This window comes from Musa acuminata, chromosome BXJ3-8 (assembly GCF_036884655.1).
Source record: "Musa acuminata AAA Group cultivar baxijiao chromosome BXJ3-8, Cavendish_Baxijiao_AAA, whole genome shotgun sequence".
In the NCBI taxonomy this organism is placed as follows: domain Eukaryota; kingdom Viridiplantae; phylum Streptophyta; class Magnoliopsida; order Zingiberales; family Musaceae; genus Musa; species Musa acuminata.
Genome location: NC_088356.1, coordinates 1,290,368 through 1,317,368, shown reverse-complemented (window position 1 = coordinate 1,317,368; position 27,001 = coordinate 1,290,368). Strand labels below are relative to the sequence as shown.

The window sequence follows — 27,001 nt, the reverse complement described above, 5'->3', positions numbered from 1 at the left end:
CATTTATACATTGTGGAAACCCAACATAAACTATTTAGGATGATTACTCTCAACTGTATCCCTATGAACGAGGGTCGATGTTTCCGTGCATCGTACAATGGGACTGAGACATCAAAAGGCCATCGGTAAATCGAACGGCCTAGATCGAGGGAATGGTGGGATCCGCCATCCCAGAAAACGTACGTACGTACGTGCGTGCATGGAAAAGCTTGCCAATTTTCGACGACGTGCGTGGCCGCCATGTTTGCACTTTCCGAGCATCAGGTGCTGTCTCTGATACTGCTACGTATACTGCTCTGAACTGTACCTGCGTGTTCTAAGATGGTCCAGTCACTGAGCCTTTCTCCTCCCGCTGCACGCGCACGGGGCACCCAAACCAAGGACCTTACCACTGTACCTTGTGGATGTAACACAGCAAATACATGTCGGAACGTAGAACAAAAAACACTCGAGGACACCTTTTTTTTTCTTTTTGATATTTTACTGATAAGATAACTAAATCAGATACCTATTTGCATCGTATCGATCGCTGCAATCGATCTAATTTTTAATATTTTTAGTAGAATTATAATGTTCTTGACACCCTACCGAATCGATTCAATTATAATATTTTTACACCGAAGAATTCATAAACATATTAGATTATTTTCTTACGAGGATTCGAGAATGATTAATGTTTATAGTACAAAAAGAAGATTGTTTTGGTGATTTAAATCATGATGTACTGTTTTGCTACACTGAACTCAGATGGGACATCCTTTGTCTCCACAAAGTTCCAAAGTTACCAGTGAAAAAAGGTTACTGCATTCATCCATGCAATTCATTCATACCTTGATCTTCCAATTTAAGCTTTAACTGCAAAATTAGAAGCAACAGATGGACAATACAGCATTTGGTATTGCAAAAACTTCAAGAGAACATCAAGTAAAAGAATAGATGAGGTTAGGAAAAGATTAGCATTTAGAAGAATGCAAAATGACATTTGGAAATGGAAATTGTCAACAGAGAGAATCTTGCAGAGGAAGTGTGCATTCTAAACATATTAAGAAGTCAATGTCAATCCAAATTGGAATCAAGTAAAATAAACACAAGCAACAACAAATGTATAATTAGATTATGTATGTGACACATGCATGCTCACCAAGAGCTTTCTTTTGCCTGTGGGTAGAGTAAATTACAAGCTTCAGATACTATCTCATGCAGAAATTTATCCTTGTGATTTGCACAATAGGAATATGGATTTGCATAGGTCTGCTAATGATTACTTAAGACAGCTAACGTCGAAGTATAATGCATGAGATGCCAACCACATCAAATTTATCTGCAAAGTTTCGTGTTTCTTAAATCATTAAGCAAACATGACTGCTAATTACTGTGCCTACATTCCACATTGCTATTCCATTTACATGCTTCTCCATTTCTATTATGGAATTTCAATCTAACAAAATCACACAAATCTACAACTTCATAAATCTAAGATAAGATGAAAAACTCAGGTGCAGACAAATTACAGGATCAAAGAAGTTAATAGAGTTATGACAAGTTTACCAAAAGATAGAATATAAAGTTCAAAATCACTGGGTTTATGAACACTGCAGATAATTATCAAACAAAAGCAAATTTTGCAAAAAACATCGTAAACCATTTTTAGATAAATATAATCACAGATAAACAAACCTACAGAAAAGTGAGTACTTCCATGACCAAGAATGTTTAGGGCAGACTTTAGAAGTTGTTTCTTGAGATAACAAATTTCATCTGTTTATGGGTTCAAGCAGAGCTGATATGTACAAATGGAATGTCAGTTAATGGCTGATGTCAAACAAATGATGATAAAGTTGCAAAGGGTTAAAAAAATTAGCTCAGTGATAAAAATAGTAACTCAAATTGATGCTACAGACACATTGGGTCATGGGAAAGGGTTGGCAAGAGAAAAGGAAGAAGCATCTTCAAAAGTGGAAAACCTGTAAAAAGGAGATGCAAGTATGTGCTTTTGGAATCTGACAAGCAGTCATCCATGGTGAAATTGTTTGTCGCTTCTGTGAACCATGCGAAGATACACATGTATCATGCATGAAGTAGTAGTCAGAAGAGAGATATGGAGATAAAAAAACAAAGATTAAATTATCATATCAAAGCATTCTATTAATTATATAAAGATATACAAGGAAACAATTCTACAAATATGTCGGTTCGTTATTTCAGGCAATTGCTAAGATTAATAAGCTCCAGGGCTCTAGTGGCACTACATATCCTAAGATTGCATCGATACACATGAAGAAGTAATGTAATAATATATTTGACATACTTAATTTAGTTTCTTAAACAAGACAGGGAAACAGATTCGAGTGTGACTATCTCAAAGACAAAATGCAGTTACTAATATGTTAGATTCTGCAGTTTCAAAGAACCAACTCAGTTGCCAAATTATGTCTAGTCTGTAATTTGATCACTTTTTCGATCACTCGTAACTCAATTGTGGCACGTCAAACTTGACACCATTTTTTTTTTCAAATTTCAGAACAGAAACAAAGCAAAGATCAGAGGCTTGATTGCTGATTTTGACCCATCAGTGCATCTATTTGATAAAAATGGGAGATTAACAACATATGTGACTTTCTAGCACTAGATAAGAACAGAGGTTTTACAAGTTCCAATGGATCATGGTGATGCAGTAATGGTCAATTACAATGAAAGAATAGTGGCATCAGCATTCTGTTTATACAAAAGTTATTGTTCGATGCAAAGAAGATAGAAACAGTTTGCTAGCCATAAAATACCAAAGACCATAAGAATTCTGTTATTTTCGTCAAGCCAAAAGCCGTCACTTGGAACCATTTAACCATACTATATGAAATCAAAAAAGAACCCCATCTCAGATCAAAAGAAATCTAAAAAAATAACAGCATCAAATTATTAATCTGACATTCTCATGCATGATCCTATATCTTAAAATGACTAAAATGGTTTCAAAATTAAAACAAATGGAAGGAGTAATGACTGAATATAAAAATGACAAAATCAGGGATTACATTGATGACAGAACTCTGTTGAACTATCATTTCAGTTGAAATTTCAGAAAAGGGAAGAAACAACTGCAGAATTAGCATTTTATGCTACATACTCTTACAAGCCAGTGCCATGCATTCTTCTTGCAAGAAGTACAGTATGGTCACCATGAATTAGAGAAATCAGCAGCCCATCACGGCACAGTTATAAACAAAGCTACCCGAATGCTTGCTAGCAATCATGTCCCACTCAGGTGGCCCTCCATTTGGAACCCAAGAATTTAGCTCGATCATTCCTCCATGACATCCTCGCTGGCCACCAATTACTATTAGCTGCTCACCACATGCTCGGAATGCAAGACCCCAACCATTCATCGAGACAGATCTCTCGGGCAACTTTCCCAATGTTACCCATGTGTTATTCTCCTTGTTGTACTTCAACACCACCTTATTGGCATAATGAGCTGCATAAAGCTCATTGTTCACGACGGCAACGAGTGGAGGTGCACCACTCGCACCATTGAGACCAGCGGACATGTCTGGAATTAACCGCCATGAGCATCGCTTCAGATCATACTCCTCCCCACATGTCAACACCTTGTTATCACTATCTATTCCGCCAATTACATAAAACTTTCCATCCATGAATACCCCCGAACACATCTTCCGTGCTCTACTCATATTAGGCAACGTCTCCCAGGTTTGAGTCTCCGAATTGTAGAGTTCTGCGGTGCTCAAAATAGTGCGACCATGGGTGCCACCGGCTACAATAGCTTTCCCATCAAGACTAGCAGATCCAAATAAACATCTAGGTGAATTCATTACAACTCCAGATGACCAAGAATTCGTCAGAATGCTGTATCTCTGTACGATGTATGAGTTCAACTCCTGGCCAAAAACAAGAAGCTCGGTGCCCACGGCAAGCGACTCCTTATCTGAGAGCATGAAGTTTTCGGTAGGACTACCGGGCATCTTTGGAACCCTAATCCAATGTCCACGGTAGGGATCGTATGCCTCCCATTCGAGGGCGCTGCATGAGAAATAGACCCAATGCTCGGTGACTCCCAGCTGGCGGCGCGCCTGGTAGACCTCTCCGCTCCGAATTAACGAGCGGAAGACATGGTTGACAGATGCAACAGCACCGTAATTGGACCGAGAGAGATGCAGAAGACAGTTAATGATTATATCCCCGGTGAGCCGGTTGAAGTTGTTGGAACCATTAGAATCATCAAGAGGCCGCTTCGTACCTTGGGTATCAGAGGTATTGGATTGCTGCAGTGACTTCTTCCTCTTAGCTCGATTCTCTACTTCTTCTTCTTCTTCCAATTCCTCATCTAGTAGGCGTTTCTTGCTGTCCAAGGACTCGTGGAAATGGCATGCCAAGAAACTCCAATTGGATTCTTGCTCAGAGGTGCTTTCGAACACCCTGGAGATCAAATAAGGGCGGTCTTCCAACATAGCTCCAAATCACGAACCAAACAAGAAACCCTAATATTTCGAACAGGGAACGACTTGAGATCCCTATTTACCCTTACAAGGTATAATCCATACCCGAAACAGGACTAGGACTAAAATTAAACCCCTTCCAACCGGTAAAGAGGCAATTTTTGTTTGTGCTATTCCACTGAAACGAGATCCAGAATCGATGCTTAAAAATCGAATGCATGGATCGGCATAAAACCCACAAGGGTCGGATCTCTGGCTCTCTTCTGCTATGCTAAAGAGCCAAAATCGACGAATCATCGACCCGCATGACGAAAAATGCAATCCACCAATCTCATCGGACCGACTTCATGAATCTTCTATCAGAAGATTAGAAAAGAAATCAAGAACCCGATCCAAAAATTCAGCCCATCGAACGAAGATCCCAGATGAAAGACACAAACTTTACTCGCTAGCTCGTTTCTTCTCCGTCGGACCTGACCCCCTGCGACCAATTGCAAAAGATATACCGCTTCTTTAGCATCCTTCAACCGAGACAAAACTCATTTTCTATCGACCGAGGGAAAAACTACACAGCAAAGAGGGGGACAGGAGATGGAGATCTCAAACAGGGAGAAGGAAAGACGGGAACTTACGATTGGTTTTGGGGAAGGAAGCATATGAAGTGGAGAAAAAAGAGGAAAGAAGGCCCCTTCGGGAACTAAACCACTCTCTTTATTCTTCTCAGAACAAACAACCACCCACCCTCCCTCCTCTCTCTTCTTCTTCTTCTTCCCAATCTCCCCTTCTCCCAACCCACTCTTCGGCCTTTTTATTTCCGAGTTCTTTTTGTTTTTGTTTTTGAGTCAATAAATTCTCTCAATAAAAATGTGTGAATTTTCCAGATGATGGTGGGTCCCACACGGAAACCGAACCCTCCTCCATCAACATTTGCCACAGCATGATCAATAAATACTTACGAAGACCGACAGAAACAATTCTGATCCAAATCTCACCATTGGCACAGAAGAGTTCACGGCGCTGCTTGTTGTTCTCTTCCCTCTGCCTCTGAGAACAGTGGCAGTCAGATGGTGCAGCTCCGGGTCTCATCCGCTTCCCTTGGCATTGAAGAAGCCAATGGGGGGCTCTTCCGCCACCAGATCTGGTGGGTGCACGCGGTGAAAGATCAAAAAGCTTCAGGGAGAAAAAGGAGGCGGAGGAGGAGGAGGAGGAGGGAGGGGGGTTGGAGGTGACGCGACTTTGCTGCACTAAAGTTAGGCCACTTGCAGAATAGCTAAGCGATCGATCGGTGTCACACTCCCGATTGCATTGTTTACCCAAACTCTTACCCTTCTTTCTCCTTTGCTTTGGTGCCACCGACCCATATCCCGCGTGCGCGAGCATGATTGGTGCAGCCAGCGTGGCACGAGGGACGCGGATCCATGATGGGCCTAATTGGGCCTGTTGGGCCCCTGCCGGAGGATCACATCAGTCAATGAGACAGGTTGGTAAGCTGTCAAATCTTACGAATTGGATGCGTGCCGATTTGTTTTTATCCTTTTAAGATATTATTATTATTATTATTATTATTATTATTATACTATTTTAAATATGATTATATATATATATAATATTTTCTCATACGATAAATTTCTATTATTTTATGGAAAAAAGGGAACACTTGTTTAAAGAAACATTGAACCATGTAAATTATGACCATAGTAGTTGAGATCATAAAACAAGCACAAGAATCAGCACTTGTTCATCAATCATCCATCGACGCATTGTGGAGAATACAATGGCATCGAAGATGCATCAGCACCTAAACCACTAGCAAAGAAGAGCTGCAGTGGTCACAGCTTCTGTTCTCCATGAAAAGGCCGGTCAACCAGAAGAGAGAATGAATGAAGATGACAAGCTATCTTAGAACAGGTTCATGCATGCTTATCTTTCACGATGACATGACATGGCTTGGATTAGGACCGCTCAAATCTGAGTGGGCCTGATCGATCGAAACCCTATCTGTTCTTTCCTTGATGAACGTTGACAGCCGGAGAATTCGTAAGATTGTTCCTTTCCCATCTAGGTGATTAGGTGATTAGTGTTCAAGTGATTGATAGAACCAATCTCTTTGCTCCAGGTTGAAGATTGTGTATATTGATCTTTTATGGTAAGATTATTTCTTTATGATTAGGTTATCGTAGTTTTTATTATGAAAATAGTCTCTTTAGGATGACATATATTAATTTTGATATAATCTCATCGTGAACTTAACATTATGAAATTAATGTAACACAATATGTTTTTTATTATCATATTTGGAAGTGATAAATAAGTTTAGAGGATGCGATACAAGCGTCGTAACTCGAGGGTAAAAAAGATTCATATTTAATCCAATCCTACAATAGTCTATATCAAACGTCCACTAAAATTCATTCGATAGTTTAGCTAATATTTGTATTCTTTACGTACGTAAAAAAACCTAAAGCAATCGTAATTTTATAATTATCATTTTAATAAAAAAAATTATTTAGAGATATATTTTTATCATTTTTTAAAATACTGACATGACATACATGATAAATCCGATTAATTAAAAATAATAATATTTTTTTTTACTAGTTGAACTCTACGCAACAACCGAAGAACTCAAAACCATCAAATCAAACATGGAATAGAATAAGCTTTTTTTTTGTTGACATTGTTGCACTCAAAAAAATTATAATAAAAAGTAAAGTCTCATAAAGTCGGCATCAATTGAGTTACTATCTCGAGGAATATGATCCTTTGGTCCTGTCAATCATGTCAAGGTTTTGTTGGAGGATCTAATTCCCAAATTGATTGATGAGCTGCAACCTTGTGAGCATCATGCCACTAATTCACACCCAAAGCAAAGTCAATTCAAAAGGTTTGATATGCAACCCTCCTTTTTTGTTTTTTTCTTTTCTTTTTAAGATGTCATTTTTATTTTTTAATATATGTCTTTCTCTTGATTGTATATTATATCAAAAATTCGATCATGCAAGATAAAATTTTCATTTTTAACTCTAACATTTACCCTTATTTTTTTTCCTCGAAAAATCGAAAGAAAGTAGATGAAAGATGAATGTGGGGAAGACAGAAGAAACCAGTGATCTAAGCAATGACATCAAGAATCGACACATATTTTTCTTATTTGACTTCTCTAATCCCTTCACATCACCAACCAAGAAAGAAAAAACAACACTTGCGTGCAAGTAATTATTATCATTCTTTTAGATGAAACTTAGATGTCACCATGACAAACTAAATCACCAAGAACAAGAAGACAAAGAGGATGAGTAGTAGGAGGTTTCTCACACTTCCTTGGGTCAATTTTTGAGGAAGAGGAGAGAGAGAGAGAGAGAGAGAGAGAGAGAGAGAGAGAGTAGCCTTGATCATTAATGAACAAAGTCAATCTCTTGCTTCCAACCTTAGTTTGATCATTAATATGCTGTCATTATTTATTAATGATGAGAACATAAGGTAAGATAATTCTCTTTTTCTTTTTCTAAAAAAAATAATATTATGTGTACGCATAACTATCATACCTCACTCAGCTTTGGTTGTCAAATTATGTCTATTACATTAATGGAGGGATGGCCACTAAATAAAGGAAGCAAAGTCATGGCGAAGAATAAGAAGTCAAAGAGTCGTGCCTATGCATCTAAATCAATAATGGCGCACACCTAATTAATTTTTTTTGATGGAGACACCTAAACCATTGACCACTGTTAATGTGATAACAAAGTGGACAATATATATATATATATATATATATATATATATATATATATATATATATATATATAAAGTTTTTTTTGCTACACATCTATAGTTTTTAAGTGTGCAAATATAATTATATAGATTTTTTTGGTTATTGAGCTCTATAAGATAATATTTTTTAGTTAAATAGATAGATAATGTTAATACGTGAATGTTTTATTTCTATGTGGTTTACACATCATCTTCGGTTAGTCAACATGTTATTATTATTGAACTAACATATCATCTTTCACTTAGTCAATATGTCAACCCTTATATGATTGATGTGTCAGTTGCGTGATTAAAAATGCTAACTCAGTCGAGCATTACCCCCACGTCTTTCGAGTTTGATGTTACGTCATCACGATAACGATCATAGTAAGTGCATTACCATCCTGATATTTAATCACGATCTCAAATATAATTATCTCATATATTAACTATAAAAGATCCCTCAAGCATGCTTTTAGGTATCTAAAATATTTCGGTACTCTTGCCCTCATATAGATTCGATACACTTGACTAAATCATTTAAATTTAAACTAACTTAAGTATCAAAAATATTTTATCGAGTATATCCCAATGTATTTTCAAAAAGTTTCATTTGAATATCTCTTTTTTGGATCCTATGAACAAAGTTTATATATATATAAAGTTTTTTGCTACACATCTTTAGTTTTTAAGTATGAAAATATAATTATATATATATATATATATTTGGTTATTGAGCTCTATAAGATAATATTTTTTAGTTAAATAGATAGATAATGTTGATACGAGAATTATGACATGTGAATATTTTATGTCCATATGGTTTACACATCATCTTCGATCAGTCAACATGTCATTATTGCTGAACTAATATGTCATCTTTTATCTAGTCAGTTGCGTGAGTAAAAATGCTAACTTAGTCGAACATCACCCCCACGTCTTTCGAGTTTGATGTTACGTGATCACGATAACAACCATAGTAAGTGCATTACCATCCTATATTTAATCACGATCTCAAATATAATTATCTCATATATTAACTATAAAAGATCCCTCAAGTATGTTTTTAGGTATCTAAAATATTTCAGTACTAAATCATTTAAATTTAAACTAACTCAAGCATTGAAAAGATGATTTTGTCGAGTATATCTTAATGCATTTTCAAAGAGTTTCACTTGAATTTCTCTTTTTCCGACCTTATGTCACTTAAAGACCGACATGAAGTACGATCTCAATTTTGAATCGATATTCACTTCGAACACTCAAAATATGATTTAATAAATATATTTATTTTATTTTTAAATTATTTATATCACTCATAGAAGTCACTAATGTCATCGGTATATATCTAATAAATGTTTATTACCAATTAATTTGAATTGAAAACTCTAGTAATTTGATGTATCTAAAACTCCTTAAATCTTTACTCATATTATTTTATCTAGAGTTAAAATGGATTACATTAAAACAAGATTAGATCTACATAATAGCCATAAAATATAATAGACCTTAATGTTAATTGTACTCTTTACATCATTATTCGTGCAATCATCCAAAGGATACATTGGGATGGTAGGAATTGTCAGAACTAAGAATTATTTTTATTTTTCCACCAAATAAATAATATTATATAAACTCATAGTATCTATCATAGATACATTGGTTAATTTAGATTGCTGGAAACAATAACTTGTAGCTTTGTTTGTATGATCAGAGAAAAGTTATGAACTCTCCTAAAACACAGACATTGACAGCATAAGCTCACATGGATCTTGTTTTTTAGCAGAGAAACCCATGGATAGATAGATCAACATGGAAACAGTGAAAAAGGATTTCATAGCTGTTGGATAATTCAGCACAAGTATGTGATTTTTTTCTTCCAATTTCTTCTCATCGAAGTGTGTTCACAACTTCAAAACTTGAAGAGAGAATCAAATGCAACAATAGAAGTAGAAATCAAAGCAGTGAGAACGAGTGCTGGCAGCATTGGTTATGTTTATTTCATCACGTATAAGCCACAAATGAATCCAAGTATTAGCAGTCCATGCAACACCTCTAACCTTTGCCTCATGTCCAATTCCTCAGTACTTCATACGTCAAAAGGTTTATGGATCAGCTATCTCACTAAACTGGATTGTGAACGAATAGTATTAAGCCCAACCTACCATTGGACATGAATTGCATGGGTTATAATATCCCAAAGTTTAATGCTTTTTCTCTCATCGGAAAGTTTGATCGTAACGCTTATCTGATTCAATGATCACAAATGGGTCCATCTATATTTTCTGGTAACACAGAATGGTTAACCTCGTTATGATTGTGTCAAGATGCCACCAAAATGGTCACTGGGAAAAATAGGATTCAGAAGAGGAAGAGAATCCAAAGATCATATTCCCAACGATGGAGCATGTCCTCCTCCTTACCCGACCAAGTGATCTTTGACTTCAGAACAGCTGAGCTACTCTTGGTTCCTATGATATCAAACAAAGGGAACGGAAGCAACAATAATATGACAGGAACAATCTACATCAAAAGCAGTTCATCCTAAACCATTTTGCTGTTGAAGGTTAGCAACATCATACTGTTCTAATCCAAGATACAAAAAAGGCTAACAAAAATCTCAAATTTTAATGGCAATGGCATCTCTAGTGAGACGATTCATCTTAGCAATATGCTAAAGCTGAATCTCTTTCTTATAGATCGAGGGTTAGAACTCTTGTTATTCTATAGTGTTGTATTATCTTAAGAGAGAGGGAGAAGCGAAATAGTTGGGTTGCAAATTGGAACTTTTTTTGAGTATCTTTATCGATTTGATTCAGTTTAGAGTAATTAATAATTATATTTTGAACCCAAGTCAGAAACATATGCTAAAAGTTGGTTACTTGATTACACTTCATTAAAGGTAAAAAAGGAAAGATCAAAGAACAATATCTTAGACCTTTATTTGGACCAATCACAAGCCAAACAAGTGTTGCTATGAGCTTGCATGTACCATGCATGCACTACCAAATATCACCATCTTTGTCATGATGCAATCCCAACATCTTACAAGCCAAACCAAAGAAGTTTCCTTAAACTTATATATGTTATATATGTGTAAGAATATAGATTGTTTTTTATAGCACTAAGGTGCTGTTGATAGTTCGTGTATCATTACACATCTTATTTTATAGGGGGAGAGGTGGCCCAATCCTTAGGGTTTAAGGACTTATCTTATGGCACGTATAATTAATACTTTTCTTATAGGACTGTTGTACCGCCTTAGTTGGTGACTATCCCTATTTGTGTATGGGCTGTTCTGTCCTAATTTGAATTAGGACTTGGAATAAGGTGAATGAATTGTTAGAAGGGTTTGGATTAAAGTGAATGAATTGTTAGAATTTGGACTTTGATTGACTATACAAGACTTAATTCTTTAAAAAGCTTTTGAATATAGATCAATCAAACTAGTTGAATAGTGTTTAGATGGTCCTCGACTATGGCTCTCCCAATTAGATAATTTACATCATATTGAATCTTGCTTTGAAGCTTCTTCTCTTTCCATCTTAAGTATTGTGGCTGGCCATGCTATCTACGCATACCATTTTGACGATGTTCTCCTTGTTGTCGAGGAAAATTTCATGTGCTTCTACTTATCGTCAAAACTCAATGATTTATTCTTACACAAATTGGTCCTTTCCTTAGTTAAGGTAGTGCTACTTCTTGTATCTTTCTTTAAGATAAACATGATTAGTCCCTTTCATCATTATTGATTTGAAATTAGACTTGTCATCATATAAGCATATGTTTAATTAACTTGAGTCATGCAAGCATCACCCTATCCTCATTGTTAGTCATATAGATCAAAACAAATATCAAGTTAATCTATTAATGAGTGTAATATCTCATCATTGATCGAGTTATCATATGAGGATATGTCGATGTGAGCCTCAATATGAAGGGGTCTAGTTTTTACTGTAATATTTTGCTTAACAAAATATTCTTCGTAGTTGTGCATCTCAAAGAGATTTTTATTGTGACGTTCCTTGCTTAGTCATCCTTTGTTGTAGAATAATTGGTTTGGGCTTGTATCTAGCCCATCATGATCTCCATATAATGGGCTAGTTCTCCCATTTGAGTAGTGGTTAAGATAAATGAATTATTGAAATTTGAGCTTCACATAATCCATTAAATTGATTAAATAATATTAAGATCGTTTATCAAATAGGATATTAAAAAATATCACATTGTATTTCTAATTAAAAGAATCAATAAGGAAAATTCATCCTCGTGATATCATATTAATTATATTACTTGATCTTTTACCAAATTTTAAGATGTGAAATTTATTTTTTCTTATCAGGAAACAAAAAAAGTGCTCAACTATACACACAAAATATTTTCGTTCAAATTTAGGTTTGGATATCTAATCGACTTTCAGAGCTAATTTTTCTTTTTTTACTAGAACATGTGTTCTAGAATTTTGTTAAAAGTATAATTATTTGCGTTAAGCCATCGAGATAATAATATTGAAAGAAATAGTTTAAGAAAGGAAGGGAAAGATGACTGACGCCACAGAAGTTAATCTTCTTCTTTATTTTGGAGTCTTTAAAATCCCCTCTCCCACTAAAATCATCAGATTACTATGATATTTAATAATAACTTAATAGATAATTTAAAACTTTATATTATTATAATATTTAATAATAATTTAATAAATAATTTAAAATTAATTGATGAAGACAACCGAATTATTACATTCATTAGTGATAAAGAAAATATGATTGAAAAATTAATTTTAAATTAATAATTTATTGGAATATAGCTAATTATAAATTCAAAATATCTACTGAATCATCGATCGATCGATAGATCAAAGTATATTTTAATTAAAATTTATTTAGTAAAAATATTAATTATAAAGATCGTGAGATTTATATTATGTATTATGACATTTGAATTAATTGATTACGAACATGGTGCAAACCCAAATAAAAAATTAAGTATTATACGAGTATTTTTATTTGAGGAAAGAAGGACAAATACATGATTCAAACTCTTAATATATTCTATGATAAATAGTTTGATCGGATGACTATTAATCTCAAAAGCTTAATCCAATAAAAGCATTTATGGGATACCATGCAAAATTAGTATATTTTATCAAATATATTATAATTTCATGATATTCCTAACATTCATAATTTAATTTTTAGAATTATAAATAATCTAATGCAGAAAGTATATACGTTTGAATAAATTATAAATAAGAAACATATAGAATTCTTTTATTTGAACAATAAAAAGGTAAAAAAAAAAAAATACATATTAATTTTTTATCATTGCCATGACATAAGACCTTACGTCATCTCACATGTGGGTGACGGATGGATGACTCAACCTAATAATATCTAGAAATTAATTAAGCATGACTTTAGATATTCCGACAGCATCTTAATTTTTTATTTATTTATTTATATCTAAAAGCTTAAGCTTTTGGATGAAAGTAAGATTTTGATTTTACAATCCTAACCTAAACTCAAAAAATAAAAATATTATAATAATATTTTAATGGTCATTTTGATGTCCCCAACATTGCCATGGCTGTGAGCATGTGATCTCCCCCCAAAACACACGTCATTAAACACTTAATTATTGCTGTTAAGCCCCCATTACCCAAATCAAGATTCCTATTAGCCCTCACATCCTTCACATGGAAGGCAATCTATATAGAATGAGGAACGCCCCCGTCCCCTGATTACCTACCCACGGAAAGGAACAGCCAACCAAAAGCCCATGTTGGTTGGGCCCCACTTCAAAGTGTTTAGACATAACCGGTGTTCTTTGGGTTCGTTCCGGCGTACAAATAAGCCTCCCTTTGCTCGCGTTGCTTCGCTCATTGCTTCTGCTACTGCTACTGCTACTGCTGCAGCTTCTTCTTCTTCAGCGAAGCGCAAGCGAAAGGCGGCGTTTTGATCGCTTTGCTTGCTTCGATTGCGCGAGATGAACCGATCGCCGACGGACGGGAACGAGCTGGAGGCGTCGGGGCTCGGGCTTTCCCGGTACGGCTCGGATCCCGGGTCGCTGCTCGCCGGGGTCGCGTCGGAAGGGGGGGGGATCAGCCGGTTCGCGCCCGCCGGGGAGGACTCTTCGTCGAGCTGCCGCGGCTCGGACCGGGGGCCGCGGGGACCGTACGAGCCGGATGAGGTCCACGCGGCAGTGGATCTCGCCGCGAAGGTCGGCGGCGGGCCGGCCTTGGTCCGCCACAGTAGCTCGCCCGCGGGGTTCTTCTCTCGTCTCTTAATGGATCACGGTTCGCATCCTCTCCCCCCCCCCCCTTCTCTCTCCCGCTCTCCTTCCTCCCTCCCCGTTTCCATTTAGTGGCGAGCCGGGCCGGGAGTCCGTTTCCCTGTCACCGGAAACCGCCGTCTCGATGCAGAGATGCGGGAAGGAAAGAGTGGTCTGAAGACGGCGTTCCGTTGCATCGTGACGGCGCCGTCTCTGCCGCTGCGGTTGGTTTTAGTGAGGCCGAGGTTGACCGGCCGTGCAGGTTGAATGAACTCGATCTACGTAGGCTACATGGCTGGGGATGGGCAGTAAACTTCGTCAATGGCGACATGATAACGATGGCAATGAAGGCACGGTAGTCGTAGACAACTCAGGAAAAATGAGAACAAGGTTGCGGTAGGGGGGCTACTTGTTTTGGGGCCCCAGCAAGGCGACATGGTTAGGTTCATTTGCCCCATCAATGGATCATTTGATTCTGTCATCACCCTGTTATGCTTGCTAAGCTTTTCCTCCTTTTATTGCTTCTGTCACACAAGAACAAGGTGGCAAATTGCATCACTATTATGTTACAGGGATCTGAAAACGATAATTAATGATTAAAAGAACATCCCGGTAGACTCAGTTTATAGTTGTAAATAAATGAAAAGGTTGTTTTCGTGACCGATCCTCAAGATCACAATGGATAAAATTATGGTATCAGAGCTCAGCCTCCATTAAATAAATCGAGTTGCTTGTGATGATCATCTTGGACTAGTTAATTATGATGCATAGCGCATATTTGTTTGATCACGAAAATTTGTAGTGGTAATAGAATGCAGATGTCATTTTGAAGTTATATGACTAGGGAGACAACTATGACATCGGGTGAAAGGCCACTGGGAGCATGAAACCTTAGTGTGATGTTTCGAACCCTCCACCTGAGGTAAGAGATCCCAGATACACATCGCCAAATTATCTGGTTGGATATATAGTTTAATATGAAATAAGATACATGTAATGTGGAAGGTTTTTAAGCCGTGGATGTAATTTAACTTCTTGTCCCATGCTTACAATTAACTCTTGAGTTTCAAGTTAGCAATATCTGAGTGCTTCGAGTAGTAAATGCATGTTCAGAAGTGTCACTTGATAGGGAATGTTGTGATAGATGATGCTCACTAAAAAAAGTGCAAAGAGGCATACTTACTCTTCTTGTATGGTGAAGTTTAAAAACCTATAATTTCGTAAAGCTCTGTATGATCAATGATCCTTTTCTTCATCTTTTGTTTATTAGATGATGTTTGGTAGCAAACATGTAATGAGATATTCCTGGTATTCCATTATGATTTAATAGTTCATATGATTTTTCTGCGCAACCGTGCATATCTATCAAAAGTGTACTTAGTGAGTTAGTGTTCGACCTGATTTCATTCTAGATAATGCACATTTCATTGAACCCATGAAATCTATGTTTGAGCACAGTCGCATATTAGGGATGATGGTTAACTTTTCCGAATAGTTGTACATTTTCATTTAGCAAGCATTTACTATTTGATTTTTTGTTCAACCTCTGAAGTTGATTAATGTCTGTGGCTATATCTTTTTAAAAGTTGGATTGTTTGGTTTTTCTTGTTGAAATTTTGCATCTTCCTTTCGAATGTCAAATCAATATGGATATCTTGACACATCTAACTTTGCTGCTATTCTTGTATCGAAACATGGATTTGCATATGGAAAATTAATATGGATGTGTTGATATTCAAAATCTTGAAATAACAGAATACGATAGGGTGCAGGTAGATCAACTAAAATGAATTATACAATGCCATAGAACATTAAGCTTGCCATTTGTTTATGACAAATAATCTGTAGTGTTAGGACAGTTTGTTTCCTTGGTAGATGGTAACAACTAAATGCCATTGCTAACCTATTTATTCATCATGAAGGAAAGTTGTTTTTACTATAGGTCTTCAAGAATGCAGAAAAAACACCAAGAGCTTTTCATATTGAGCTTAGATCATTTTGTGGACTTCATTGATCGCAGTTTGATGCTTAATATAAGTAGCATAAAATTCCATCTCTTAAAGTATCAGGGAATCGATATTCAAGAAAAAGCAAAGTTTATTTCTCTCAAATATCTCAAAGTATGCTATTTTTGTAATTATTTAATGAATAGAATGCCTTGAGGAATTATGTGACACATCTAACAAGTACCCTAAGAGCAACATGTCAGGCAAGGACCCAACATGGATTAGTAATTCATGCTTCGTAGTGTGCCCACAAGGAAAAATCTGTATTCACAGTTCATTCTTTTCAGAGGATATGGTGCATTTCTTGTTTCCAAGTAAAGACTCCAGTTTGTGTTAATTACTCATAAAGAGGTTTAATTGCTTTTTTAGCTTGTTTTTAAGCAAGTGTGACGAGAATCATATCGAGCTTTGATGAATTATTTCATTTTGGACTTTCAGCAATTGCATGGGAAGGAAAATGTTAGCGATGCTTCTATATGTAGGAGGCTTACAATTCTAAGGATCTCTTAGAATTCATCATTAACTGATTTATCTTTAACTCATAGGTCTATCTTCCCCTAGTGGAATTGGAAGTTACTCTCGGACCGGCAATGGTGGTGCGCACACAGTGGCAAGTAGAAGGTTGAGGTCCCAGTGGAGCTTTTCAAGGAAGGACACACTCTCACATATCTCTGAAATGAGCATTCCAGAGATAGGAGAGGATGTCGACTGTGACAGCAGCTCAGACGAGGCAACCGCACATGTCGAACAATCTTTTATCTCTGGCAATTTTCAGTTAAGCTCATGGGATGATAGCAATTCAATCATGTTTTCTGCTCCTCACAAGCGAACTAAAGGCAACAACGGGGATATACTCACTAGTTTGAGTAACACCGACTCTCAGGTATACTGAAATGCATGAGCTTTTGTCAAGGCAGTGTTTCAGGCTAAGAAAACATATATACACAACAATGCCAGTTATAGAAATCAGTCTTTCCATTTGGTTTTAGTAGAATATGCATCAGGTAGAGACCAAAAGGACATCTTTCTTGGTAGCAGAAAGTAAAAAAGTGTAGTTGTCAATGGTTATTCAATGCACATTCTTCAATGTGGAGCCAGCTTATTTTAACTTTCTCAGTTCTATGGACGTGTGATGTCTGTTAAAAATTTCTTCAACACTTATTCAGTATATATTTCATTGATTTCAGTTTAACCTATCAAAGAATTCATTAGAGGTGTCAAGCATCGAGAAGTACCTCCAGCTTCAGCAAGACTCGGTCCCTTGTAGAGTACGAGCCAAGCGTGGCTGTGCAACCCATCCCCGAAGCATTGCTGAGAGGGTTAGCTCATACTTATCCAAATACCTAATTCTTTTTCTCCATGACTACAACTGTGCTCTTCGTAAATTTAACATGAGTTGATCAGCTACAAACTTGGTAGAGAAATCACAAAAGAGCATCTATGTTGTCTTTGTTCATCTAGTCCACCATCCAGTATCTTCTTTTCTCCAGTTCATGCGGTTGGTAGTTGCATTGGTGCACAGTTTCAATGTTTTTGTTTCTCCTGATAGGAAAGGAGAACAAGAATTAGCAAAAGATTGCAGAAGCTGCACAATCTTGTGCCCAATATGGACAAGGTAATAGAAATTTGGACACCTTTAAGGTGAAGTAAAACTCATGTTACCACCTTCTATAACAGGCAGACTACTGATTGTTCGAGCTGTTTGATGTTTTACAGCAAACAAGCACATCAGATATGTTAGAGTTGGCAATACAGTACATCAAAGAACTGCAAAGCCAAGTCCAGGTGTGCCTCCAGTGATATTAAATCGATTGTACTCAGACTTATTTCTTATCGAAACAAAGTGCACTCATATTCAATGATTGCATTAGAAGCACTTGCATCAGATATTTCAGTCTTAATTTAAGTGAATAAACAGTTCAACTAGGTTTCTGAAGATCATTAAGAATCTAACTTGGTATGACACCATGCTGAATGTGGCATATTCGCTTGTTTAATCACCACACGAAACCAATAAGCTGACAAAATTATACACAAATCTCCTCTCCTGACATCATTTGCTTTTGCAGAAACTTAAACAAGAACAAGAAGATTGCATATGCACAAGCAGGCAAGAGAAGGCTTGAAACTCTCTCTCATTCTTGTGTATATAACATGATGGTTTGCTGTTATTGTTGTTTCATTAAGATCAGAAGAATGGTCTTTAATCTTTTGTGTTTGCAAGAGCATGTAAAAGAGGTTTGTAGTTGTTCCTATATTTTTTCTTGATCATCTTATAAATTAGGGATTGAAATTGTGCGAATCTGATGCATTTCACTTTGTTGATGATGTTATCAACCTTAGCTATGCATGTCATGATCAGCAGAACTTCCCTACCTAAATAGCACTTCTGTTTCTCCAACTTAAGATATTACACACTATGACAATAAATTATATTTTATGATAAAAATATACAAGAAATACTTATGCACTTGAAGTGTCTTGATAAGCCTATAAAAAAATCAAAAAAGTTCACCGTAAATGCATTTATAAAAGGATTCATATATCTTGAATAAATAATGAAAATTATTTTTATTTTTCAATGCTCAAATGATCTTATCCATAAATTGCATCGGTTTGATTCTTGAATTTTTTTCGATGCCAAAAATTCAAATTAATGTTTGAATGAAGAATATTTTGTATAACACCAATTCTTTGCCACCATTATTATCTAAAGAATCATTAAAACTATTTAATTTTTTATTTATAATTTTATGTCACTAAAAATAATCATTTCACCAACTAATTTCGTAGATTTCATATGTTCATATCATTTTAGATTATATTTTCTCATTTTATTTTATTTTTTTAATTTTGTATATAATTAATATAATATTATATAAAAAAAATTAGAAAAAAATAGCAATGAATGGTATAAATATTATAGACAAAGCTTTACGCACCGTGTCATCGAGCTGCGGCCCCCACCTGTCAACGCAGACGTGTCGCGCAGGCAGAGGAGGAAAAGGAGGTGGGGCCGGGGGCACCGCTTCCGCAACATCTGTAGTGCTTTAAGACGACCTTCCCCCACAAAAGAAGCCACACCACAGCCTCCGACTCTCCCGATCTGTTTCCCACCCAGTCTTCCCTACGCCAATGTCTTTGTTTCCTCCTATTTGATCGAGTTCGATTCAAGTTCTTCCTGGTCGTAACAGAGAGCAACGATTGCTTGTAATGGAGATCGGAGAGGAGCCTAATAATTCCTTGGTAATTAAGCTTGTATAGGCTGTTCTCCCATCTTGTTGCTTCCATGAATCCTTATTGCTTCGTCATCTAATTTACAGAGTTCATCAGAGGAATCCGCCATGACCGGAGGCAGGCCGCGATTACTGCATAGCTCCGGCACTTCACTCGTCTCCATCGCCCGCAAGTCCTACGGACGAATCGAAGAACTCGATGGCTACGTGGGTTTGCTAGCTCGACTGGTGGCCTTCATGGCGGGCCCCTTCGTGCGCCCGGTGGAGCGGCGATGGCTGTCTTGGCTCTCCTTCCTCGACTGCATAATACTGACGACGGAGAAGATATTGGTGTTCATCTTCCCGCCGCTCGAACCAGTCTTCACGAAGATTGATGAGCTTGCCCCCCTTGTCGATTCTCTTCCCGAGAAGTTCGATGGCGTGATCGATCAACTACTGCTGGTGATGTCCGGATCGAGCAATGAGGAGGAGGAACGGGATGAAGAACAGGAAACGAAACAGAGGAGTAGATGCGAAGGTGACCATGAATGGAAGAGGGCCAAGGAGGAGGTGCCGGAGGAGGAGGATATGAGGGAGGTGGAGAAGAGTTGTGAGGAGATCCTGGGGGCCCTGAAGAAGATCGGAATGGTGGAGGAAGGAGGTAATGCTGATAGAGATCATGATCGAGGAAAAGGTGCAGCAGGGAGGATGAAGGGAGCTGGTGGTGCTGAGCCACAGAAGGAGAATTCTGATCTGATGATGGGGGATGCCATGCTAGAGTTGTTTGATGAAGGGTGGCATCAGAAACGTCTGACAGGATAAAAATGCCAATAAGAGAGCTGTTAATATCATCAATTTTTTTTTTTTTTTTGTCTTGTAGTCAATTAGAAAGATACAATTATGTTCTTTATGAAGCTTGAACTTTTGATGCATTATATCATTACGTGAAATGGATCTCCACATTGTCTATAAAAGGTGCAAATTGGATCTCAACAAAAGCTCGTTTGGAGCAAGAGAGCGATGACAATGTACATCTTTCCACTTCACAAAGGCAAAGTAAAAGAAGAACACGAACCTAAGATACAATGGCAAATTTTATAGCCAGTGATCAACATCCCTAGCATTGGAACAGTGCAAAACTCTTGTTCTTCCATATGGAATTCAGCTTCTTTGATCTTGCTTTACATGATGGTCTTGCCTCCATGATCAGCTCACCACCCTGCTGCTGCTCGCGTTGTCGCTGCTCTCTGAACAACTTGAGCAATTTCCTTGCCTTCTCCTGCCCTGCACTTGTCCCGTTCAGAGAGATCGATACTAAGGCCGGCACGATGCCTTCCTGCAACACCATTTGGCTGCACTCATTGTTGTCATTGCACAGGATCAAGAGGCAAGACACAGCCTTCTCTTGCTCTGCAGGCTCACCGGTGTCCAAGACCTCTGCAAGTTCACCAACAAGGCCTCGGGTCGATACCATCTCTTCCCTTCCAGATTTGGTGGATGCTAAGTTTACCAAGACCGCGAGAGCTTTCTCGGTCCATTTGGCGCCTTCAGGCCCTGAAGGGGCTCCGATGAGGGAATGTAGACAATCCACTACACCTGATGATAGGAGGGAAGGGATGTTTGGTGGATGCATGGAGAGGTTGTGGAGAATACAAAGGGCATCAAGCTTGCGGAAGCTACTTCTGCTGTTATTGGATCGTAGAAGCTGGACGAGCAAACGGACAACCTCAGTCAAGCCATTCACAGGCTTGGCCTCATCGAGACAGGAGAGGTCAAGGTACAGGGCTATAGCTTCTTCACAGTTGTCAGAGTATGAGATCATCTGCTCCAGCAATGGTATCACTCCTGCTGTTATGAGCATTACCTTGTTCCTGAGACAAGATGAACTTATAAGAAATGGTTACAGACAAGAAAGTGATCCACAAATGCATTTATTTCTTCTACTTTTGGAGAAAATCATTGAGTCAAACACAGAACAGATGACAAAGTCAAACACATAACAGTTGACAACGAATGAAGATGATCAGTAGCTGGATTTCAAAAAAAAGGAAAATGAACAATTATTTTATAGGTATAATTCATGACATGATGTTATCACGATCTGGAGTAACTTGATTCTAAATGATCTACAATAACAACAAGAAAACCGTAATATCCCATTTATAATTTCTACTAAAATATTTTTGAGCTATAAAAAAATATTTCATTTCATATCTTTCCTAACCGATTATAAACTAAATATGAAAATAAAAAGGATAATGCTATAGAAAAATCAGAAGAAAAATGCAAGTACCGGTTATTGTTGACTGCAAGGTTGACAAGAGCCATTACACCAATCTTCTGAACCTTATCATTCCTATCATGGATAGCTGATCTCAAGAACTTAACAAGTGCCTCTATAGCCCCATTTGAACCCATAAAGATCCTTGCTTCTTCGTCGTCCTTCAGCAGGTATCCTATCTGCTCTACTGCTTTCGACTGCTTCCACAGACCTTTATCCTCTTCTAATGCAGCCAGTAAACCCTGATATCTCTCAAGTTCATCCACCTCATGATCTTGATTAGAGCACTTGTCCAAGATACCATCATGGCTATCTTTGAGCTCCTCTGCAATGCCATTGTCATCCAAACCAGCCTCCTTGATGCCCGTCCACTTGCAAGATATGGTACTGTCCAAGGATCTGGAATTCACAGTATCATACTGTGACAAAGCTAGCCTCCAATGATCAGCAGAATCTGGTGCGCCATCTGGAACAGGAACTCCATGCTGCTCACACCAAATAGCAATCAGGCCCTTAACACAATGGTTGGGAGTTAAACAGAGGTGGGAGAGATGCTGCTGAGTTTTCGGGCAGGTGACATGTCCATTACTGAACCACTTCTCAATGCAGGCACGCTCATAGGTCTGACCAGATGAGATGATGACAGGATCATACATGAGCTGCAAGGAGATGGGGCATCTGAATTCTTCTGGGGGGATGGGCACGCTTGCTGTTCTTGCGCCGCTTCGGTTGAGATTAAGAGAGCTAAGTTTGGAGAGCTGTCTGTCAAAGGCATGACACCTCCCATGTGGACCAGAGACCTTTTCAGAACATAGCACAGCGGGAGAACATGGAGCTGATCCCTGAGAGTCAAGATCCTCTGCCAACTCAGGTCTGGAAAGCTTCGAGTACTTCCTCATGAGATGATACAAGTAAGCTACAACAGCTTCCTTTCGTTTGTCTTCCTCAGCATGGACTTTTTCCATAAGCTTCTTGAGAGCTCTTTTCTCAGCAAGTGCTGCTCGGGAAGAGGTAATGCCCAGCCTTGAGGCAGCTTGATGGAATGATTCAAGTTCTTCGTTGTCATCTGAACTACTGTTGGATTTTCTGTATTTCCTAAGCAAAGTGATTACCTTGTCACCAGCCTGCTTCTCGGAGTGATCCAATATGAAATTGGTTGTCTCCAGCTCACCAACAATCTCCATAATCTAAGATGAGAGATGAAAAGCAAGATACTTCAGCAAAAAAATTCCTTAAGAGATCAGAAGAGATGATAAACCTTGAGAGATGCATTGACATAGATTGACATAATGTTACATACTGCTGTGGTTTAAGTATTTATGTTGTCATGAATGCATCTCCTAATCAACAGATCATGTTCTTTCCATCACTTAAATGTTGAAAATTTGCAGTATTATAAACAAACTCAGCAGTAGACAAAAAAAATTGAAGGAAAAAGTGGTTTCATCTTTCATTTTGGAATGTGACAGTTAAAGAACCAGTATTAGTGAACAGATTTAAGTTTTACTTCAACTTCCTTAAGATCATTTGAGAATGGAAGGAGGCTTGCCGATACTTGAAAACTAAGAGAAACCAAATAAAAATTATACAGCAATCAAGATGGGAAAAATATTACACAGTTAAAGATTAGATTGAACAAAACTATTTGAACAGAGTTACAATGCGAAGTGTCCCTGCAATCCAAATAAATCAGGATCAATTTGCCTATCTAAGAAGTGGCACTGTTTGCACTAACTAAAATGTGTCTCTGATTGATCATATTTTTAGGCACTAAACCCATGGAATTAGAAAATTGGGAAATATGTGACATGCATCAAGTGCTCAAACTGTAGTATGAATCAAGAAAACTCGGTTCAAGAACTGTTACAGGAAGTTAAAATCATTCAAAACAAGATAGTGAAGTGTCAAACATCATTGCAGCAAAGCTTCTAAATCTGGAAGTGGCACAAATGGCGAGGGAACTAGGTAAAGGTTGAATATTAACCAGATGGATATTTATCTAAGCATGCAATCAGCAATAATATGGCACAAAAACAAGATTTATGCTTCTTATAAAGACAAACAAACAAGTAAAAGGAGTGCTATGGCAATCAATAAGTGTCAATTTGCCTATCTGTAAGTAACACATAACTCTCGTGCAGCTTTGCCAGCTTGTCCATATGTATCACAACTAATGGAGAATTGTCCTGTAAACAAGTAAGTGTTTTGACCTCTAAATTTGCAGAAAACCAAAGGGTCCCTGATTAGCTTGCACTATCTTAACAACAACAGAAGCATAAGGATTCCTACAACCGGGTCGTTTTATGTAAAGCATAATAAGCATCTTAATGTGTGGAGAATGACTTTGAACCAAGTTGGAACTGAGACAGGATAGGTGTACTTAAAATAGAAAAAAGAATAATATATCAAAAGAGCTTATTTGGAACTTGGAAAAAAGGATAAATACATTAAAAGAGCTTTTTCTGATAAGTACATGAAATATGGATATGCAAGATCGACAAGCACAACATAAGTGGATAAAAAAAAAGATAAAGATCAAATGCAAAGAGAAGTTCATAAAATAACCAAGTGGAAAAATTGGAAAAATGATGTGTTTTCACAAATCAGGCAAATAATTAAGAACTACTGATGATAATTCCATGTTATACCACTGACAAGCTACATTATCAAGTATAATTTGAATAAGAACATGGATCACATGCAGTAGAAGCACAAATATCTAGTTTCATTGATGATTATGGTATAAAAAGAATGTACAAATAAATAAAGCAAACCTTATCTGTGCAATCATAATGTACTATACCTGGCATGCAATAGCTCCTGGGACTATGCCTTCAACACGTCTAAGGCTTTCTTGCAGAGCACTTTTAGACTTCTCAAACTTGTGGAGTATGGATTCCCCAGTTATAGCCTAAAAGATCAAAATTTCACACTAAATACGACAGCATTGTTAAGCACTAACTAGTATAATGAACCAGTCAACATGTCAACTGTGTGACAAAGGATAACAAGTTCTAGTTTAGTTATCCAAACAGCGACTGGCATGTGGCATTATATAGATGCATCAATGATAAAAGCTATAAACAAGTTTTGTTGTCACAAGAAAAACAAAAGCAGGAGCAGAGAGGTACTTGTTTCATCCAGAATGACACAAATTGAATAGGTGACATGAAAAGAACAACTAGAGTAAATTACTTCATGAAATCCTTAAATTCATATCATTGACTCAAGTTCTCAGGTTGAAGTACAATTACCAAGAATTTTTTCACATTGGAAGTATCAACTAGCTTTTCTAATAATGCAGGGAAAGTAAATGTCAAAATGAACTATATGTACAGTTTCACAAGATAAATGCTGTATTTACATCAGAAAGCTTCCAGAACACCACTCACAAGACAGTGCAAATTCTTGTAATCTAATCATGGAAAATGACAACTTGTCAATTGAAAGAGTATGCTCACCATGTCATTTTGTCATAGTCTCAGAAAAGATAAGAAAGGGCAAGAACAAAGGAAAAACTGGTCAGTGCACCATGACATATTTGCTAAAAATTAAACTTACCAAGTATAGCTTGCTACAGTCTGAGCAATGATGTAGTAGTCCTTCGGCTTTGTCAAGAGCCACGTGCAGTGAGCAGAGCGCCTGTATTCCGGTTTTACTTCTAGGTCTAGCGGCTTCTATGAATGGGAAGATCTCCAAAACCTTACAAACAATTGTGGAGAGCATTCTGAACATTCCTCCATGCAACTGCAACAAGTTTTTATACTCATCACTCCAATAACCATTATGGATATATCTATAGGCCAACTAACACGTCAGGCATAACCCTTCCATATTCTATTGCTCAAAATATAAAAATAGAATAAAATACTTAAAAAGTTGCAAGTTCATGAACCATATGTAGAGAACTCACTCACAAATATCTTTAACAAAATTATCGAACATGGAAATTAATATTTTTACATTTGCAAATGTAGAGAAGAAAATTTTTCTTTAATATTTTAGCACGAAAAAATTCGAATTATTAAATGAGCAAAAAGTAATGCAAATTTTATCAGTTCAACTGTAGATGAAGCTTGTTCGCAGGTTCGAAAAGATTATCAACATGCAACTTTGGTGACCGGAAGTCTGTTTGGTCGATTTGCAATGAATTGATAGTCATGTTCAAGTTGGAAATGATCAACCAAAGTTAAGTTGCATGGAGATCAAGATTGAAGTAGACACCTTTGGATCACCAACCACCAGCATTCTCTCTACCATCTTAACTGCATTCATGATTATAACTCAAGAGTCCAAATATCTGGCATAGAAAACAAAACTCAATGAGGCACCAGGAGAATAAATGACCAAGCATGAAACAACTGACACAATGCTTTAGCAAGTAACAGAGAAATAAATACCATTCAAGAAACCCAAAAGAATGAAAAAAACATATACAAAATTTGTAATTTGGTTCAGAGTTACAAAAATAAGGATTTTGTCACGTAAAACAACATAACATTCAGAGAACCAGAATCAAAAAAGATTTTTTTAGATGGAATATCAGATCACTTGCTTACCAACCATTCCAAAAGAAGAAAAAAAGAGGCAAAAAACAAACCAACAAGTAATGCTGACGGCTAATACAAGCAAGAACATTAAGAAAATCTTCATCATACAGCAAATAGAAGTCAAAAATTACTTTGTGATTTACTCCAAAAAAGCAGTTTTCTTCAAAGAAAATCCACCGGAAAAAATGAACTACTACGAGAAAAAGAAGAACCTAACCTTTCCCCAGACTTGGACCAGTTCTTTATGCTTCCCCTGTTCTGTGACCTACCCCGAAAATCCAGCAAATCCCTCAACGGGTTTCATCAGAGAGCACCGGGGACAGAAAGATCTCGTTCCTAAAAAGCGCAAGCATTCCGTCGCCTCAAATCCTACCACTTAGGATTCGTCGAGCAAGTGTTCTACGTTCCTGATCGTCAACCCCCAAAAGAAGGAACGAAACAGAGAACCGAAGCAACGAAGGCGATAACGAGAGAACAC

General features: G+C 37.3%; 4 protein-coding genes across 5 annotated transcripts; 2 read left to right on the top strand and 2 right to left on the bottom strand.

The window, feature by feature from the left end:
• Positions 1 to 2,975: 2,975 nt before the first annotated feature.
• LOC103994111 (F-box/kelch-repeat protein SKIP11) lies at positions 2,976 to 5,691 on the bottom strand. 2 transcript variants are annotated; one of them, XM_009414403.3, is made up of 2 exons: positions 5,087 to 5,691; positions 2,976 to 4,935 (listed from the first exon to the last, which is right to left on the bottom strand). In XM_009414403.3, the coding sequence occupies exon 2, from the start codon at positions 4,464 to 4,466 to the stop codon at positions 3,192 to 3,194; it is 1,275 nt and encodes a 424-aa protein (XP_009412678.2). In that variant the 5' UTR covers positions 4,467 to 4,935; positions 5,087 to 5,691; the 3' UTR covers positions 2,976 to 3,191. The 2 variants fall into 2 exon arrangements, with proteins under 2 accessions (XP_009412678.2, XP_065020475.1); XM_065164403.1 differs by having other exon boundaries at positions 5,447 to 5,634.
• Positions 5,692 to 14,086: 8,395 nt separating this feature from the next.
• Positions 14,087 to 18,779, top strand: LOC103994112 (transcription factor bHLH128). The gene is made up of 6 exons (XM_009414404.3): positions 14,087 to 14,496; positions 17,023 to 17,360; positions 17,665 to 17,796; positions 18,027 to 18,092; positions 18,194 to 18,262; positions 18,547 to 18,779. The coding sequence occupies exons 1-6, from the start codon at positions 14,187 to 14,189 to the stop codon at positions 18,601 to 18,603; spliced, it is 972 nt and encodes a 323-aa protein (XP_009412679.1). The 5' UTR covers positions 14,087 to 14,186; the 3' UTR covers positions 18,604 to 18,779.
• A 113-nt stretch (positions 18,780 to 18,892) lies between these two features.
• LOC135645621 (uncharacterized) lies at positions 18,893 to 20,647 on the top strand. Its single transcript, XM_065164193.1, has 2 exons — positions 18,893 to 19,723; positions 19,801 to 20,647. Exons 1-2 carry the CDS (start codon positions 19,691 to 19,693, stop codon positions 20,512 to 20,514), a joined length of 747 nt encoding a protein of 248 aa, XP_065020265.1. The 5' UTR covers positions 18,893 to 19,690; the 3' UTR covers positions 20,515 to 20,647.
• Positions 20,648 to 20,674: 27 nt separating this feature from the next.
• On the bottom strand, positions 20,675 to 27,001 carry LOC135645620 (U-box domain-containing protein 7-like). Its single transcript, XM_065164192.1, has 6 exons — positions 26,741 to 27,001; positions 26,198 to 26,273; positions 25,535 to 25,720; positions 24,777 to 24,884; positions 21,986 to 23,160; positions 20,675 to 21,563 (listed from the first exon to the last, which is right to left on the bottom strand). The coding sequence occupies exons 2-6, from the start codon at positions 26,246 to 26,248 to the stop codon at positions 20,810 to 20,812; spliced, it is 2,274 nt and encodes a 757-aa protein (XP_065020264.1). The 5' UTR covers positions 26,249 to 26,273; positions 26,741 to 27,001; the 3' UTR covers positions 20,675 to 20,809.